Source organism: Leptinotarsa decemlineata, unplaced genomic scaffold (assembly GCF_025532065.1).
Source record: "Leptinotarsa decemlineata unplaced genomic scaffold, Ldec_3_MD MMD2_P_RNA_scaffold_4, whole genome shotgun sequence".
In the NCBI taxonomy this organism is placed as follows: Eukaryota; Metazoa; Arthropoda; class Insecta; order Coleoptera; family Chrysomelidae; genus Leptinotarsa; species Leptinotarsa decemlineata.
In genome coordinates this window covers 1485808-1504397 of record NW_027412531.1, presented here as the reverse complement: position 1 = coordinate 1504397, position 18590 = coordinate 1485808, and the positions used below count along the sequence as shown (strand labels likewise).

General features: G+C 35.8%; 1 protein-coding gene across 5 annotated transcripts in view; it reads left to right on the top strand.

The window, feature by feature from the left end:
• LOC111515799 (glutamate receptor ionotropic, kainate 2) overlaps positions 1-18590 on the top strand; it is a 76506-nt gene that overhangs the window by 48023 nt on the left and 9893 nt on the right. For 3 of the 5 annotated variants that reach the window (XM_074186650.1, XM_074186647.1, XM_074186649.1), the window contains 4 exons: positions 207-410; positions 2134-2238; positions 5893-6153; positions 12885-13082. In XM_074186650.1, coding sequence (XP_074042751.1) covers positions 207-410; positions 2134-2238; positions 5893-6153; positions 12885-13082 — 768 coding nt within the window. Of the gene's footprint in view, positions 1-206; positions 411-2133; positions 2239-5892; positions 6154-9699; positions 9834-12884; positions 13083-18590 lie in introns of those variants that run through there. The other 2 variants (XR_012468432.1, XM_074186648.1) reach the window with 2 other exon arrangements.

The window sequence follows — 18590 nt, the reverse complement described above, 5'->3', positions numbered from 1 at the left end:
GGCTATCAATTTTATTGCCGTTGAGAAGAAGCGTTTCATCGTTGTTAAACACTGTTTTGGTGGCCTGACCTCAAATTTTTCCTAAATTTAATCGTTTTGAAGAAAACCATCGTTGAAATTTCATACCAAAATTTATACATATTGTCCGATATTATCATTAATTCTGGTGGTAGACTTGAATACCTAACGAATTTCGTAATTTTCAGGAAACACCATACGTTATGATGCACAGTGGAAAAAACTTTACTGGAAATAACCGATTTTATGGTTTTTGTATTGACATTTTGGAACGTGTTTCACAAGAAGTAGGATTCGATTATTTGCTAGATTTGGTACCCGACAGAAAATATGGAGCACATGATCAACAAACTGGTTCATGGAATGGGATGGTTCGGCAACTTATACAACACGTAATCATATAATTCCTTCTGAAATACATTTTTATATATTACAATATATTTCAAATTTTTTTTGTGAATTATTGAAAGTCATCTAATCATTTTCTGATTATTTTCATCAAAAGTGTACGGAGGATACATTTCGGAACTATTTTCAGAATGAAAATGATAATTCACACTTGAAAAACTTAGCTTGAAGATTCAAGTTCTGAAATTCACGTTGAACATTTCAAAAACCAAAAATTTCAATTACTAGTCATGAAAGTCGTTTGAAATCGCTTGTTATGAATGTCGATTCATGTTCATTTCACTATTCAAATTTCTGATCGTTTTCATGCAACGACGGAAATATTCACTGGAAAATGTTTTGAAATCAGTTGACTTCATATCAAGCATTCTTACAAAATCAAAGTTTCAACTTGATGGGGCTGAAATGAAGACCGGTTCATATTATTAGGCAGAATATGTTTCTGATCATGCATACAGGGCGATCCAACGAAACTTGACCCCCCGTGTAAGTCAGAAACGGACGTGTAACCGGAAATTTCAAAGAACACGTCAATGTCAATTTTTTTTCGAAATTGGTTCATTAGTTATTGAGGAATTGAATTAAAAAAACTAATCAATACAGTTCATTGTATGATTTTCACTATAAAAGGGTTTTACAAAAACCGCGACACGTGTTTCGCTATACAATAGCTTTCTCAAGCATACACTTTTTTACCACGGGTGCAGGTCTAAGTCAAGACGCAAAATTCGCCAATTTGAGGTCTGCAAAATGAGTTCTTATGGGCGACGCGAAATTGACTGCCTCGAATTATTCTGCACACTCTCACAGACAGCTGCGATCTTGAGTTTTGTCGACGTATGGGTATTGATGGATCGTAAACTGAACCAGTAGCCGCAGATTCACCCATCACATTGCGAATAGTCCTTTGGGTAAGACTATTATGGCGACCGTGAAATGGGCGAAGCGCGCGGTACGTTGCCCGAACAGAACACACATTTTGATGTAAAAATTTCAAAGTCCCTGTTGGAAGACCCGTTATCAATCAAAGCTCTCGAAAATGGAAACCAACTATATGTTTTTCTGGTTTATATGTCGTAATCATAACTATGTATTCAAGTTCAAGAATGAACAACGCGCAGACTATATGGCTCCTCAGATGATCTTTGGTTTCAATTGATATCTTCATGAGAGCAATTCCAACTGTTCGCGTGACTTCCTTGTCCAGTTCTTTGTTTAATTGTCGAACTGTGACAGATTTGAATTCGAATAGTCCTGGTCAATTTTTTATAGTTTGGGAACTTTATCTGTTGGAATGTTGAAACAATCGTGATGATATATTACATTCCCGTGTTATGAATAACACGTTAAAAGGTAAGACCTCGTTAATTGTTAGCTCGCACAAGTTTCGACTTCTGAGTGTTGTCTTTCGTAGGGGTGCGACAGCTGGTTAACGGAAAAAACAGATTTTAAACAGACAGATTTTAATCTGAATGTAAACATTGAGAGTTTTTTTTTCGGTTATACCAAGATAGGAAAGTGGTGAAGAAACTATAAATTGAGTATCATTTCAGAATTGAATAAACGATCAGAATTGTCTCAATGTTTGTTTCGAAATGTAGGCAATAGGTACATAGGCATTCTTTCAGTTACTATTGTACTGAAATTTCGATTTTTTTCAGTAATCCTATTGATGTCTTTATAATGTCAAATTTCTTTACTTCACAGAAAGCTGATTTGGCAGTGGGGTCGATGACAATCAACTATGCGAGAGAAAGTGTTATAGATTTCACAAAGCCCTTCATGAATCTGGGTATCAGTATTTTGTTCAAGGTAATTAGTGAATTATAAATAAGAGTCAACTCGAAAGATGAAAATCAGTTGATTTCTCCACATTGTGAAGAATTTTCGATTTGATTTGATTTAGTTTAAGCTCAAGGATCTAGTAGAATGAGAAAATTTAATGTGTTATAGTCTATCCATTCCCAATTGGAACGGCAATAAAAAGATGAGTACAGTTATAAACATTTCTTGCCTGTGGCCCTAGTCGCTCAGATAATTAGTAAACGTGCTATCAAATGTAGTTAAGGATTGAAGGCTCGGCTAGCTAGATTGGCTGAATACTAATTTTTTTGTCGTTTCACAATATTTCTTCATCAGTGCCGTGTGTTCGTGGAGATCAATTACCCTAACACCAAACTGATATTTTTGCACTAGACGCGCGTTTCGCTAACAAGGTTAGCATCTTCAGGTGAAGCAAATTGATACTGAATCTAAAGACAAGGGTTAGCTGTTTATATACCTAAATATACAAATTGATTTGTCAACAACAGAAATGGCTTCCTGTGCACCTTTTGAAACGAATGATTACATTACGTGTGAGGAATCTGTGTCAATCGACAGGGATTCTTGAACATGTAAGTCCTTATTTTCATGTTCAAGTTCAGCGAGTAATTTTAAATATTCATGAATGCTTGGAGATGGAAAACTGTCAGACTTCACAGAATGCTATTGTGAATAGAATATGCGAGTTAACGAAACTATCTCGTTCGACAGTTCTTCGAGTCATTAAAACGGGGGATGTCATTGACCATGCAATGAAACGAAAACAAAGGAATAAAAAATTTGCAAACGTTGATGGTGCTACAAAAGATGTGATTCGGCGAACAATTTATGGTATATACCAAAAAAATGAATTACCAACCTTGGAAATGATTTGGTATAAATTACTCGACTATCCCGATTACAATTACAAATCTTCAGAAACTTTACGAGGTGTCTTATTGTCTTGTGGTTTCGAATATAAAAAACTGAAGAATCGGATGGTCATAATAGAATCCACCCGCATTGTTCAACTCCGACAAGAATATTTGAGGCGAATGAAAAGCTACCGAGAATCCAGCAGACATATAATCTACTTTGACGAAACTTGGTTTGTTACCCATGATGTTGTCAAATATGGCTGGGTAGACAAAACTGAGTATTGTGCTTTGAACACACCTTCTTCAAGGGGAAAGCGTGTTATAATTTTGCATGCCGGGAATGAGAGTGGTTTTGTACCTAACGCTTTACTTCTGTCGGCCAAAAATATAAAAGATTCGTCTGCTGATTACCACGAAGGTATGACTGCGGTTTTATTCGAAACCTGGTTCAGTGAGCAGCTCCTCCCAAATATTCCTCCGAACTCGGGGTTATTGTTATGGATAACGCTTCGTATCATTCTCGGTTATTGACTACAATACCAAACAATAACACAAAAAAAGCAGATATTGTTGATTTCATGCGAAATCATGACATGGAAATACCCGAGAAGATTCCAACGAAAAAGGTATTACTGGCGACCATAAATCGACGTAATTTCGAAAAAGAGTATATTATTGATTCGATATGTGAAACACGTGGTCATATTCTCTTACGTTTGCCTCCATACTATTGTGTGTTCAATCCAATTGAAATGGTTTGGGCCACAATGAAAGAAAGCTTGCGGAAATGTAATCAGTCACCGACTTTGAATGCTGTAGTGCTTGACAATATAAGGCGAGTGGTGAATGCAGTAGGTAATAGTGATGTGTAGAAGAACTGTGTGGCCCACGTTATAAAAGAAGAGAATAAATATTATGTGCAAAGTTCTAAAAATCCGATCGTTATTCAACCCGATGATGATTCCACCTCATCCGAATATAGCGGATTTTTCTAGCAATTTTGTTGGCCTCTATTATTTTGTAAATATATATTTGACGAGAATTCGGTGTGATTATTTGTGTTTTCATTGTATTTCAGAGTTTTCGACTCGGAAATGAACTGCCTTGAATTTCGAATTTTTTCATAAATACCTATGGCAAAAAAATTCATTTGAGATAACTCGTTAGAGATTCCACGTTAGTTCACGTGAACTAACTAACGTGACTTGGAATCTCTACACTTTCTATTATTTTCTTTTTTCATTCCTTCATTTTCATTTATTCAATTATCATATTTTTACTTGTAGGTTATTTCACTATTATTTCATTTCAGGTTTACTTTTGCTTAATATTGTTATTTTCAGCTATTCATTTTTAATTATTCTTTTTTACTTGTTTCAGGGATTTCAAATCATTTTATATAGTAGACAATGAAATTCATTCATAATATTATGAATTCAACCCTAACCTACAAATTTCACAGCTATTGGGCTATTAGTTTGTGGGATAGAACATTTTCATTGAAGCAACTCCTGTTAATTTATAGGAAATGGATGAGAAAGAATATTTTATGTTGATCAAGCATTGCTTTTTGGCGAACAAAATACTTTTGAAGTCAAGGGTTGGCTTGATGAACATTATTTGAACTTTGCTTTGTTGGTTTGAAAAAGGTGAAATGAACACCGCTGACGATGCTGCTACCGATGAAAACATCAAAAAAGTCCACAAAATCATTTCGGATAACCGCGAAAAGATCATCAAGATAGCTGAGGCTCTGAAGATAAGAATATTTGGGTATGTGAAAGCTCCGTTTGAAGGGGGTGCCATGCGAGCTCACAATAGACCAGGAACAACAACGGATTGATGATTCTGAGCAGTGTTTTAAACTATTCCACCATAAATGACCTGAATTCATGCATCGAAATATAACAAAGGATGAAACGTGACTCCATCATTTCATACCAGAATCCAAACGATCGTCATCTGAGTAGACTGCAGGTGGTGAACCGACTTCAAAGCATGCAAAGACACAAAAGTCAGCTGGCAAGTTTATAGTATCAATATTTTGGGATGTGCATGGTATCGACTATCTCAAAAAGGAAAAAAAAACATCAACAGTGACTATAACATAACGTTATTAGAGCGTTTGGATAACGGAATCGTGAGAAAACTGTCCCATATGAAGAAAACGGAAGTGCTGTTTCATCAAGATAATGCGTCGTGTCACAAATCGATGGAAACGATGGCAAAATTGCATGAATCAGTCTCCAAATTGCTTCCTCATCCACCGTATTTCCCAGATCTGACCCCAGCAATTTTTTTCCCTTCTTAGACTACGGAGAAATTCTCTCTGGAAAAAATTTCAACGACTATGACGAGGTGACCATCGAAAGTGAGGCCTATTTCGAGGCTAAAGACAAATCATACTATAAAAATGATTTTGAAACATTGTTTAACTGCCATAATCATTGTATCGCATTCGAAGACAACTATATTGGATAATGAAATCAAATTTTATTGAAAATTTTTATTTTCTTTGTTAGCCTACGAACTTCTAGGTCCAACATAGAGCATGTATCTATATCGGGAATAACTTTACTCGAATATTCATTTTTCAAATCAGGAAATACTTGTGTGGCTAACTAGAAATTTTCAAACGAAGAATGAAAATTTCTTCGGGGCATATAGCTGAGTTGAAAACTGATATGTATATGATAACCGGATTTTAGTTGGTCCTGTTGATATTATGTATTTGAAAAAAAATCTCATAAACTGAAAATATAATTTTATAACAAATATTTTACAGGTCTCCAGGAGTGAACAAGCAAAATTATTCTCATTCATGAACCCCCTGGCTACAGATATCTGGCTTTACGTGTTATCGGCCTACGTTTTGGTATCTGTTGTCATGTTTATAGTTGCAAAGCTTTCTCCTCCAGAGTGGGCAAATATAAATAATTCTGATGTGAAGAAAGACCGTAACATGGAAAATCAATTCTCTTTATCAAATTCGTTTTGGTTCACAGTGGGGACGTTGATGCAGCAGGGTTCAGATCTCAATCCAAAGGTAATTTTGCTACTATACAATATCTTAAAAATTACAGAATCAGGGAATTATTCATTCAAAATGGTCGGAACACGTAGACGGTATAGACATATTTGAATAAAAGGTATTTTCGAAATTGAAAGCATTGTTGTTGTACCTTCGTAATAAATTTGTCAAAAATATAGTGGGAGCCAAAGAAAAATTTTTTTCTGAGAAGTTTGACGACAAGAGTAATGAAGTTTTCGTCTCAATTTTATGAGAGAATGAATAGTGGGCTTTCTGGAATGGGTTAGGTTGGGTTAGGTCCAAAGTAAGTGGGTCTATTCGATCCTCCACCGCAACTCGCAAGGGTTTATTGTGGCTCACACCTATTCCCACTCGACCAACTAAACCCAGCATCTTAACAAAGCCGATTAGTTTGTATGGTGAGTGGACTTACAGGTCCGATGGTAAGAATACGGCTCTTCCGACCTCTAAAAACCTGATTCGGTCACCAGCGGGGCAGGCACAAAGTATATGCCCTGCTGTTTCATCGTTGATAAGGTAGTCGGATAGTCAAGGTGCAAGATTCCCACCATGATACCCGCAACAACCTTACAATATGAGGGTTTTTGCACGTCAGGTACACCTGACGATGCCTTAGATTCAACCGTGCAGGGCTTTTTCGCCTCTAGTTTTGGTGAATCATCACTTGAGGGCAAACGTTTGGTAACCTCCTCGTGGGGGATTTGTTTCTCCAGCTGAGACAGATTCTGCGTACGCCGCTCAAGAATTTGGTGCAAGGTGGTTTCATGAGATACCTCGCTCTTGAGGAGACGACTCAGTCATTTCCTGGCTGCACCACCAAACCTATCCAGGTTCAGTTATTGGATCAGAAGTTGTAGAGTTGAGAAGCTCTCTCCTGAACTAAATTTACAGGGAGGTCAGTTGGAGTCATAAACTCGACATCCATCTTCTCTGTAGACTCGCTCCTGAACTAAATTTACAGAAAGGTCAGTTGGAGTCGTAAACTCAGCATTCATCTCCTCTGTAGACTCCCTCCTGAACTTAATTTACAGGGAGGTCAGTTGGAGTCGTAAACTCGGCATCCATCTCCTCTGTAGACTCTCTCCTGAACTTAATTTACAGTTGGAGTCGAAAACTCGACATCCATGTCCTCTGCAGACTCGCTCCTGGAATAAATTTTACAAGAAGATCAGATGGAGCTGTAAACTCGACATCCATCTGATCTGTAGACTCGCTTCTGAACTAAATTTACAGGGAGGTCAGTTTGAGTCATGAACTCGATATCCATGTCCTCTGTAGACTAAGCAACAGAAATAATTTTTAAGGTTACTGTGCCCATAAAAGTCTCACGAGTAGCTAGAGAAAGATGGTAAGTCACGGCAGAGCTCCGCATTACCGTGACAAGGCGATGCTACGGCGAGAGGGCATCCGTTATCTGGAAGGTGATGTAGAGACATTTGATAGGCTCAGTGTCATTCATCATCTCGGCACGGCAGGATTAAGCCATCGTTGAAATGCAGGTCAGTTAAGGAAACACAGAACCATAAGTGATTCTGTCATTTCCGTGTTCAGCGGGGCTACGTGGAAGCAAGCATCCGATGGCCGGTTTTTTCAACCCCCACATACCAAGCCAATGCACTCGCCAAAAACAGCATGCACAGTGGTTCAGGCAGTGAAAGATGAACAAGGACAGCCAACCCGTCTTCTGGAAAGGGACCTTTGCATGCTGTTTCTGATGTTACTTCGACAACAAAGTGTTTTTTTCATGTTCGAAACTATCAGGTCAGTTGGAGTGGTAAGCTCGACATTCATCTCCTCTGTAGACTCGCTGCTGATCTAAATTTAGAGGGGGTCAGTTGGAGTCGTGAGTTCGACATCAATCTCCTCTATACACTCAGCGTCACAAAGAATGTTTAAGTTTACTGTATCCATAAAAGTCCCACGAGTAGCTGGGGAAAGGAGGTTAATCACGGCAGAGCCCCGCATTACCGTGACAAGGCGATGCTACAAGGAAAGGGCATCCGGTATCTTGAAGATTCCGTAGAGACAGCTGATAGGCTCAGACACGGATACACACACCTTAGGATTAAATCATCGTTGGGATGGCTTAATGAGCACCTAATTAGCACTTTATTCTCATACCCTCAATTATGAGGAACGTACTGTAGGAACTCAGTCCATCAGTCATAGTGGTTTTCTTCAATGCCCCATAGGTATTATGGAATCTAGGTTTACTATTACCTGATTAGCACTTTAATTTTTTGCCCTGATTCAATTAATAACATACTATAGATACTCAGTACATCAGTGGTTTTCAGGTCCATGAGCCCCATAGGCATTGAAGAATCTAGTTTTACTATGAATATCTAGTGAGCACCTAATTAGTTTATACCTGATAGAGCATTCGTCCTCGTATTCGAGAGACCTGATTCTTAGATCTGTTGTTTAGCGAAATTGGAAGCTTTTGTTTATTAAATAGAACATTTTATGATCCTCACCGTTCAGCACTTAATTAGCACCTAATAGTGTTTCCCTTAACGTTTATTATTTTATTAATATTTTCATTGCGTTGCTAGAATCACATACTGCTAGAAACGAAACTTTGAGTATTGAGTTGCGGTGTAAGTTACAGAGCACCTAATTTTTGACTTCGGTAGCTAAAAAGCACCTAAAAAGTACCTAATTTTGGTATTTTCCAAATGTTTAATTTGTTGGTGAGAGACCTTAGACCATTTTCTGCCATCCAAAAAATGGATCAAAGAATTTGGATCAAATTTTGTGTAGAAAATGGAATGAAGTGGTCAAAAATACTTGAAATATTGACAGTTGCATACGGTGATTTTACTCTGAGTAAAAAAAATTTTAAAAGTGGTACACGCTTCCAACAGAAAATCGAGAAGTTGTGAATGGTGATGTTCGCCCTGGACGCTCCAGCACATCAATAACCGGTGAAAATGTTGAGAAAGTGAAGAAAATTGTTATGGAAAATTATTGAATCGTTATTAGAGGAGATATTGAGTATATGGGCATACTTTGCAATTTTATTTGAAATTTCGCACATGAAGCCTGTGACAGCAGGCAAGGCCGTTCCAAAATTATTGAATTTTGACCAAAAAAATCGCAGCATGAGCATTGCTTAGGAATGACGTTAACGGCGATTCAGATTTGTTTCCAAGGGCCGTAACTGGTGACGAGTCATAAGTATATGATTATGACATCAAGACCACAGTTCAATCGTCCCAATGAAAGAGCCCTGTAGAGCCGAAACCAATAAAGCACGCCACGTTTCATTGAATGTAAAGGTTTGTTCATTGTTTTTTTCGATTGCCGTAGCGTAGTGCATCAGGAGTTTTTGTTACACGGTCGTGCGATCAATAAGGAGTTTTTTTTTAATCATGCGCCGCTTGTGAAGAGCAATACGAATAAAACTTCCAGTAATGTGTAAAAACAAGTTATGATTTTGTATTACGATAATGTTTCTGCAAAGAAAAACATCGTAATCATGCCTCAGTCACCGTATTCACTAGATTTGGCCCCCTGCGACTTTTTTCTGTTCTCAAGGTTGGAGAGACCCATGAAAGGACGGCGTTTTGCGATGATTGAGGAGATGAAAACCGAATCGGTGAAAGCTCAAGAACATACAAAAAATGCATATCAGAACTGCTTGGAGGACTTGAGAAAACTCTGGAAAAAAGGTATTATATCTGCGTGGGACTACTTCGGATGGGACATAATAGAAATTGATAAACCAATAAAAAAAATGAGAAAAATGAAAATTCGCAAAATGTTTCGAACGAACAGCATATTTCTCACATGATTGTCTGATTTTCTTGACACAATTTGATATGACATCTTTGGAAAATAGGAGAGTTATCCTTGGTATAAAATTCCTGCATAAATTACTAAACAACAATATTGACAGTACAGTTTTTTACCAGAGATCAATTTCTTAGTATTATACCAAGAAGTGAAGGTCGACACAATCTGGAATTCTATTGCGAAGCATCACGCACAAATGTTATGCTACGATCACCATTTAATTTCATTTTTGGAAAAGCTGAATACACTTAAATGAATTAATGAATCGAAGAGGTTTTTTTGTAATAAAGTGTATAATTTTTAAAATTCTTGCATGACTTTCATCATCATCAGTGCTCACCTGAAAGTAAGTGATCTAATTGAAAAGGAAGTTTAGTGAAAATTGAAGTTGTAATTTTTTTTCTATTTTTAAGGTTAAGAAATTTGGAAAAATTGTTCAAGATTACTTACTTGTCAAGCAACAGGAAGTATCAAAATAAGTACATGGCACATTTGTAATATTTGACTTATATAAAACAAAATAGGCTTATAGTCAAAAAATACATTTTTCTATTCAGGCCATGTGGTTCAGTCGAAGTATTATATGAAGAAGGACAACTTGAGACAGGATGTGTCAAGTGTCATGTTGAAATAATGGTACCAACTTGAGAAGTGATCCATTATGGATTTAAAATTAATTATGTTGAGGAAAAGTCAATATTGAATTAACTGTATTAGTAATAAATTTGATTAATTAATAATTCATGATCATTTTATGAAGGGGTAGGAGATCTCTGTTTAAGTTTACTTGGGTATTCGAACAATGATCATTATTGGAAAGTTCTTTAGAAATATCCAACTCTTCAAACAAGTCAAGTCTAAGGAGATTTTCATCATCTATTTTATGCAATATTTTGGAATTTCTATTGGGACTAAAGTTGTGATTATGAAATTCTATGTGGTGGTCAAAAGCAGATTTGTCAGGTTTTTTCAAATGTTCATTAATACGAGTAAAAAGAGGTCTACAGGTTCTACCAATGTGAGATGCTGAACAATCGGCATTGAGATGAATCTCAAAATAACTTCCAGTAATGTGTAAAAACAAGTTATTATTTTGTATCGCGATAACATTTCTGCAAAAACAACATCGTAATCATGTCTCAGTCACCGTATTCACTAGATTTGGCCCCCTGCGACTTTTTTCTGTTCTCAAGGTTGGAGAGACCCATGAAAGGACGGCGATTTGCGATGATTGAGGAGATGAAAACCGAATCGGTGAAAGCTCAAGAACATACAAAAAATGCATATCAGAACTGTCAAGTGTCAAGTGTCAGGATGTGTCAAGTGTCATGTTGAAATAATGGTACCAACTTGAGAAGTGATCCATTATGGATTTAAAATTAATTATGTTGAGGAAAAGTCAATATTGAATTAACTGTATTAGTAATAAATTTGATTAATTAATAATTCATGATCCTTTTATGAAGGGGTAGGAGATCTCTGTTTAAGTTTACTTGGGTATTCGAACAATGATCATTATTGGAAAGTTCTTTAGAAATATCCAACTCTTCAAACAAGTCAAGTCTAAGGAAATTTTTATCATCTATTTTATGCAATATTTTGGAATTTCTATTGGGACTAAAGTTGTGATTATGAAATTCTATGTGGTGCCCAATGGCAGATTTGTCAGGTTTTTTCAAATGTTCATTAATACGAGTAAAAAGAGGTCTACAGGTTCTACCAATATGTTGGTATCGGCATTGAGATGAATCTCAAAATAACTCAAGTAACTTTTTAGTAGATTCCAAAGACAAAATCAACAAATTACACATAAGTGGAGTCTACCAGCTTGACTGCTCTGATTGTTCGGCATCTTACATTGGTAGAAACTGTATATCTCTTTTTACACGAATTAATGAACATTCAAAAAACCTGACAAATCTGGCCACCACATAAAATTTCACAATCACAACTTCAGTCTCAATAGAAATTCCAAAATATTACATAAAATAGATAATAAAAATTTCCTTAGACTTGACTTGTTTGAAGAGTTGGAGATTTCTGAAGAACTTTCCAATAATGATAATTGTTTGAATACTCAAGTGAACTTGAACAGAGATTTCCTTCCCCTTCATAAAAGGATCATGAATTATTAATTAATCAAATGTATTACTAATACACTTTATTCAATATTGACTTTTCCTCAACATAATTAATTTTAAATCCATAATGGATCACTTCTCAAGTTGGTACCATTATTTTAACATGACACTTGACACATCCTGTTTCAAGTTGTCCTTCTTCATATAATACTTCGACTGAACCACATGGCCTGAATACAAAAATGTATTTTTTTGGCTATAAGCCTATTTTGTTTCATATAAGTCAAATATAACAAATGAGCCATGTAATCTTAAACAATTGTTCCAAATTTCTTAACCTTAAAAATAAACAAAAAATGCAACTTCAATTTTCACTAATTTTCCTTTTCAATTAGATCATTCACTTTCAGGTGAGCACTGATGATGACGAAAGTCGAAAGCGCTTTGCAAGAATTTTAAAAATTATACACTTTAGTACAAAAAACCTCTTCGATTCATTAATTGCTATATTCATTTTGACCCTCTGAACGCTTTGGTTACATGTATCCACAATCACTTTTAATAATAACATAAACAACATTTTTGTCAGTACTGCTACATTGCATGATTTGTATCTTTTTGTGATATATATTCAATTTTTAGTTCCTCTTTTGAAATTTCACATATACGAACATTTTATATTTACTGTGTTTCAGCATTTACTTTCATAAATTTTTATATTCCATTATTTTTAATATGTATTTCATATATACTCTGTAGTAATATCATTTCCTGTAAGTGGGTACTGTTGGCAATAAATCGCTTTTTTTTTGGTTGATTGATCTCTCACTTATCTTACTTCCACAGGCAGCTTCGACAAGGATCGTAGGAGGTGTCTGGTGGTTCTTTACATTGATTATAATATCATCTTATACTGCAAATTTGGCAGCATTCCTCACAGTAGAACGAATGATCACTCCGATAGAAAATGCAGAGGATCTTGCTGGCCAGACAGAAATTCCATACGGCACACTGGAAAGTGGTTCAACAATGACTTTTTTTAGGGTAAGTGAAAATAATGAATACTAACAGTCAATTTCATCTGAGTTTAATGAACAGTGTGAGTTTTTAAAATCGATCAGAACAGACAGCACGAGAGTTAGTGTTTTTTTTCAGTAAATTTATGTAGATGTCAGACAAACTATAACCATATTCAGTTGAAAATGAGTTATAATGAATATAAACAACAACACATTTTTATTTTTTGACAGACAATACAGAAATTGTATAAGATTCGTCATAATACTACACCAATAATTGAAATAAGAGTACCGCATTGGAAAAATAACACATTACGATTCATACACATACAGTAATAGTTTGTTTTTGTAAATATTCTTCAACGCCTTAACGATTTTCTTGTAGTGCTTGTGTTTTGTCCCCGGAAACGAAAAGTGGAAGCCTTCATTCAACAAATAGTTTTTTCAGAGCTTTCTTCAAAATTTTATATTGTTTTGCATCTTGAGATATAGATAATATAAACTTTTTTATCGTAAATTAATATTTTCATTTTATAAATCATGGAATTATAAAACAACAATAAAAATTAATTGACGCTCCAGGGCGACTTCATTGATTCCAGTGGCGCATTTGCTTTTTCAGCTGCAGGAAAACCCGGAAAAACCTGCAACACCACATCATCTGAAGATCTTGATCTACCAATATTCGCTCTTTCATGAAACAAAATGTATGGTGTCTCCAAAGGCTCCAATAAATTTAAAACATCGCCAGAACACTTCGTGACACGACTATCGTCAAACTTAAACCAGTCCGTTTCGTCTTTGACCAAGGCGTAATAATGACCAAATTCAACGCCAGAACCACAGTAAACAATGACTGCATGAATATTATAATAGTGGTCTCCTAGATTGAATTGTTCATCTTTTTCGAACCTTCGTAAGAGTTTGGTGCTTACGTCAGATGTTGGGTCATGTTTGAAGATCATCGGTGTTATTATTAGATTGACTGGTGCCTCAGCTATACTTGTTTCCTCATAACAGTCAGTTAGGTTGGCACATGTTTGGTAATACAGTCGATCATCACCTGTTGAAAGTTCCATTTTCAGTTGATTTCACAATAAGCTTTGCACATACTGGTTATTGGTCATATTAGGAAACACTTGTTGAAGATCCAGAAATCCACATTCGATTTTGCTACCTCTTGTACATTTACTATAAAGTAAACAAGTGAGAATTTCTCCAGCAAAAAAATTACTAACACAAGACGAGATAGACTGTACAGAATCATTCTATCCAGAGCGGTCGGGAGTATTGATTCTGCTATTTTTTTGCTCACGAAGAGTATTCAACAAGAACCCCAAGGAATCGGAATATTCCTTTTGTTAAAAACGATGAGATTGGAACCTTTGGTGTGAAAGTTGAATAACTTTTTTCGAAATCAATTGCCCTAACACCAAACTGATAAACTCCTAACTTTGGTGGCGAAACGCGCGTCGAGTGTTTGTCCTAACGAGTATCTGGTGTAATTCAAAGGCTCCAGGAAATCGGTTCTAGGGAAAGATGATACTTCCTTACGAAACTGCAGCTGCATGAACAGGTGTTTGAGTTTGGTGAATAAGTAGGATTCATTTCCGTTCTCGTTCATCATTAAAACCTCGTTCTTGAAATTCTTCGTCATGAACAACACATGCTATTCATATAGCATGTTTCGTAGAGGGATCGATTCAGCTCTTGCTTCATGAAGCTCTTCCCCTGAAAGGGAACCAGAACTACGAGGACTGCAACTCTACATATGGAATATGTAGATTTTCTTAGTGAAGATATGCCCGAAGAAGCTATTGTATGGCGAAACACGTGTTGCAATTTTGTAAAACCTTTTAGTGGAAATTTCACAATGAAGTGTTTGTTCAATACGTTAATTATGGATGTTCATCAAGTATCAGCCAATTCCATCATATGTATATGTAATAAACTATGATAGGCATTTTTGCAAAATGCAAATGCAAAATGTTCATTCATCAGCTTTTTGACAAAAGACAACCCTTAGAATTCAAGGATTGATTTTTGTGAGCTAACTATTCAAAAGGTCTTATCTCTCATTATGCTATTGCTAGCCTAAATCACCCTGTATCAAAGCCACCAACATGACATACTCGCTTGAACCAAGCTCCACAAGTCACCCTTCGAGTCGAAGTTGAAAATTTTTGGACTAGAAAACTAAAATCAATTTGTGAATGAAAGCTATGACCTCAGATTGAACGAAATTAAGTAATGATATGTGAAAAATATACAGAAGTGAAAGAATAAGGAACATTTATTTGAAAAAATGATTGTTATTAATCTTGAGGCAGAATATTTACACAACAATTTTCAAATAGAACTATTACTGCATCACATTTGTCAATGTCTGTCGTAGTTACAGATCAAACACCAGGCCTAAAAACCTAAAAGCCCAAAAATCATCACAAAACCAGAAACAGCAAATGACCTGAAATACAAATATGATGGAACTGCAGCATTGTCTGGCGAGAAATTGAAAAGGAAAAAATACCAAAATCTTGGAAACAACTATCTGTTTTATCCAGTAGCTGTTGAAACTTTTGGTGTTTATGGCCCGGAGTCTCTGGCCAAGCAACGAAAGATCACCGTTCTACCTCTTTTTTGATAGAAAGAATCAGTATTGCTATTCAACGTGGCAATGCTGCTTCAGTACATGGAACTATTCCTCCTTCACATAATTTTGATGAGATTATGCATTGCCCTCAATTTATTACGGAACTGAAACCTCTTCGAAACAAGCCGAGATATGTGGATATTCATCAGTCTCCTATCAAGGTTAATTCACGAGTGATTGATCCACCTTCTTCTTTTTCAGTGCGGTCAGTGGACTCAGGTCATTCTTGCTCCCAAAAAATGAGTTGCAGTCCTCGTAGAACTGGTCCCTTTCAGTGGAAGAGCTTCTTGAAGCAAGAGCCGAATCGATCCCTCTACGAAATCCTTCTTCACTTGGAAGGATCGATCGCAGCTTGAGAAATGGTTCTTATGGAGATTCTGTGAAACATGTTCTTCCTTACGAATCAGTAGATAGTTGTACTGAAAATCTAGAGAAGAAAATTGGATTGGATGATTTAGGAAACACTTGCTACATGAATAGCATTTCACAAGTGTTGTTCATGACGAAGAATTCCAAAAACAAAGTTTTTATGATGAACGAGAACGGGAATGTTTCTTACTTATTCATGAAACTCAAAAAACTGTTCATACAGCTGCAGTTTCGTAAGAAGGTATCATCTTTCCCTCCAACCGATTTTCTGGAGTATTTGAAGTACACTAGATACCCGTTAGAACAACAAGAGGATTGTTCCGAATTCTTGGGGTTCTTGTTGAATACTCTTCGTGAGCAAAACAATAGCAAAATCAATACTCCTGACCGCTCTGGACTGAATGATTCCGTACAACCCATCTCGTCCTGTGTTTGTAAATCTTTTGCTGGAAAAATCCTCACTTGTTTACTTCGTGGTAAATGTTCAAGAAGTACTGAAAACTTATGTGAATTTCTGGAACTTCATCTAGCTTTTCCTAATATGACTAATAACCAGTCCGTGCAAAGCTAAGGTTGAATCATCTGAAAATGGAATTTTTAACAGGTAATGATCGACTGTATTCTCAAACATGCGCCAAACTAACTGACTGTCATGAGAAAACAAGTATAGTTGAGGCTCCAGTCAATCTAATAATAACACTGATGATTTTCAAACAAGACTCAACCTCTAACGGAAGCAAGAAACTCTTTGGAAATTTCGAAATAGATGAACATTTCAACCTAGCAGACCACTATTATAATATTCATGCAGTCATTGTTCACTGTGGTTCTGGCGTTGAATTTGGTCATTATTACGCCTTGGTCAAAGAAGAAACGGACTGGTTTAAGTTTGACGATAGTCATGTCACGAAGTGTTCTGGCAATGCATTGAATTTATTGGAGCCTCTAGAGATACCCTACATTTTGTTTTATAAGAGAGAGAACATTGTTAGATCAAGATCTTCAGATGATGTGGTGCTGCAGGTTTTTTCGGGTTTTCCTGTAGCTGAAAAAGCAAATGCGCCACTGGAATCAATGAAGTCGCCCCGGAGCGCCTATTAATTTTTATTGTTGTTTTTATTTTATTTTTATCGTTGTTTTAATACAGATGAATACTAAAAAAACGTATGCAAGTATAGTGAGAGTTCTTGCAGTTCATAAAAAAAATCATCTTATCGCATATACAGGGTGTTCCAAATTGTGTCGGCAGTATTGCCGCAGGTCATAAAAATTCATCTCATCGCATGTACAATCAACACAATTCATAAATCTTTGTCAGTTGAACTCTCAACTTCTTAGCGGAATCGTGGGGTGATAGTTATTGAAAAAATGATTCTGAAGCCTATTAAATAGTTCGTTGTGATTAAGTGATTTTATAGGGTAAAGTGTACAGTCATTGGCCACTCAAAACCTGTCTCGTAGTTTATCTGTTTCAATAGAATAAATATGGACATTATGAAGGATACTGTTGTCAAACAATCATTCTGAAAAATATAAAAAGGAGAAGAGTGAACCAAATAGTGCCCTACTTCCATTTAAACCCAGAATTTTATATAATTTTCCAAGAATGCAAAATCCACAGTCATTGGCCGTTTCATTACTGTTATAGTCTATTTCAAAAGAGTGTAGAGTAATAAAATCTCATTAAGTATTCAAAAGCGCTACAGGGTGATCCGTCAATAAATTCTGTCACTTCCCTAGTCCGCATTGCAAAATTATGTCGTTTCATAAAGAGCAGGTAGGTATCACCCTGTTTTAAGGGATTTGTCCATTGTTATCGACGGATAAATACTGAGCCAGAGGCGCGCTAGTGGGATAATTGCCAAAAGAATATGCATTCATAAAAATTATATTAAAGGAAATAAAAATTTAATACAGCAGAACAGTGTTATTAAAAAAATATAAAATGTAACAATAAAATATATACGAACCGAAATCGGGAAATACTCACAAACACACACGAACGAACTTTACGTATTGAAACACTTGTGGGGACTTTAAATCAATTTATTCACAAAAACGACAAGAACTTTACTGGATACGTTATTACAATTTGACACTTGAACAATACTAAAACTGTGAACCTCGGAACTAAGTGTTAACCCTTTTTTGAGAAATCATGCTCAAGTATATGAACCCAAATTGCATATTAAATAAGTTTACAAGAACCACTAAAATTAATCTTAATCTTTTTTTAAGAAATTTTACTTACCTAAATACATGTAGGTACTTAGTTTTAGACCAAATTACTTCCCAAAAATGGCCTTTTATTATTATCTATGTCTGTAATTTTTAATTTACTTTAATTATTAAGTTTAATAATCCTAAGATTTGCCTACGCCCATGGACGACAACGAAATTCAGGCAAATTTTATGACACTTCATGATTTATTACTCTACACTCTTTTGAAATAGACTATATTTGCCATAAGACATACAGTGATTGGCATACTCAAAGGAAATGAAACTTCA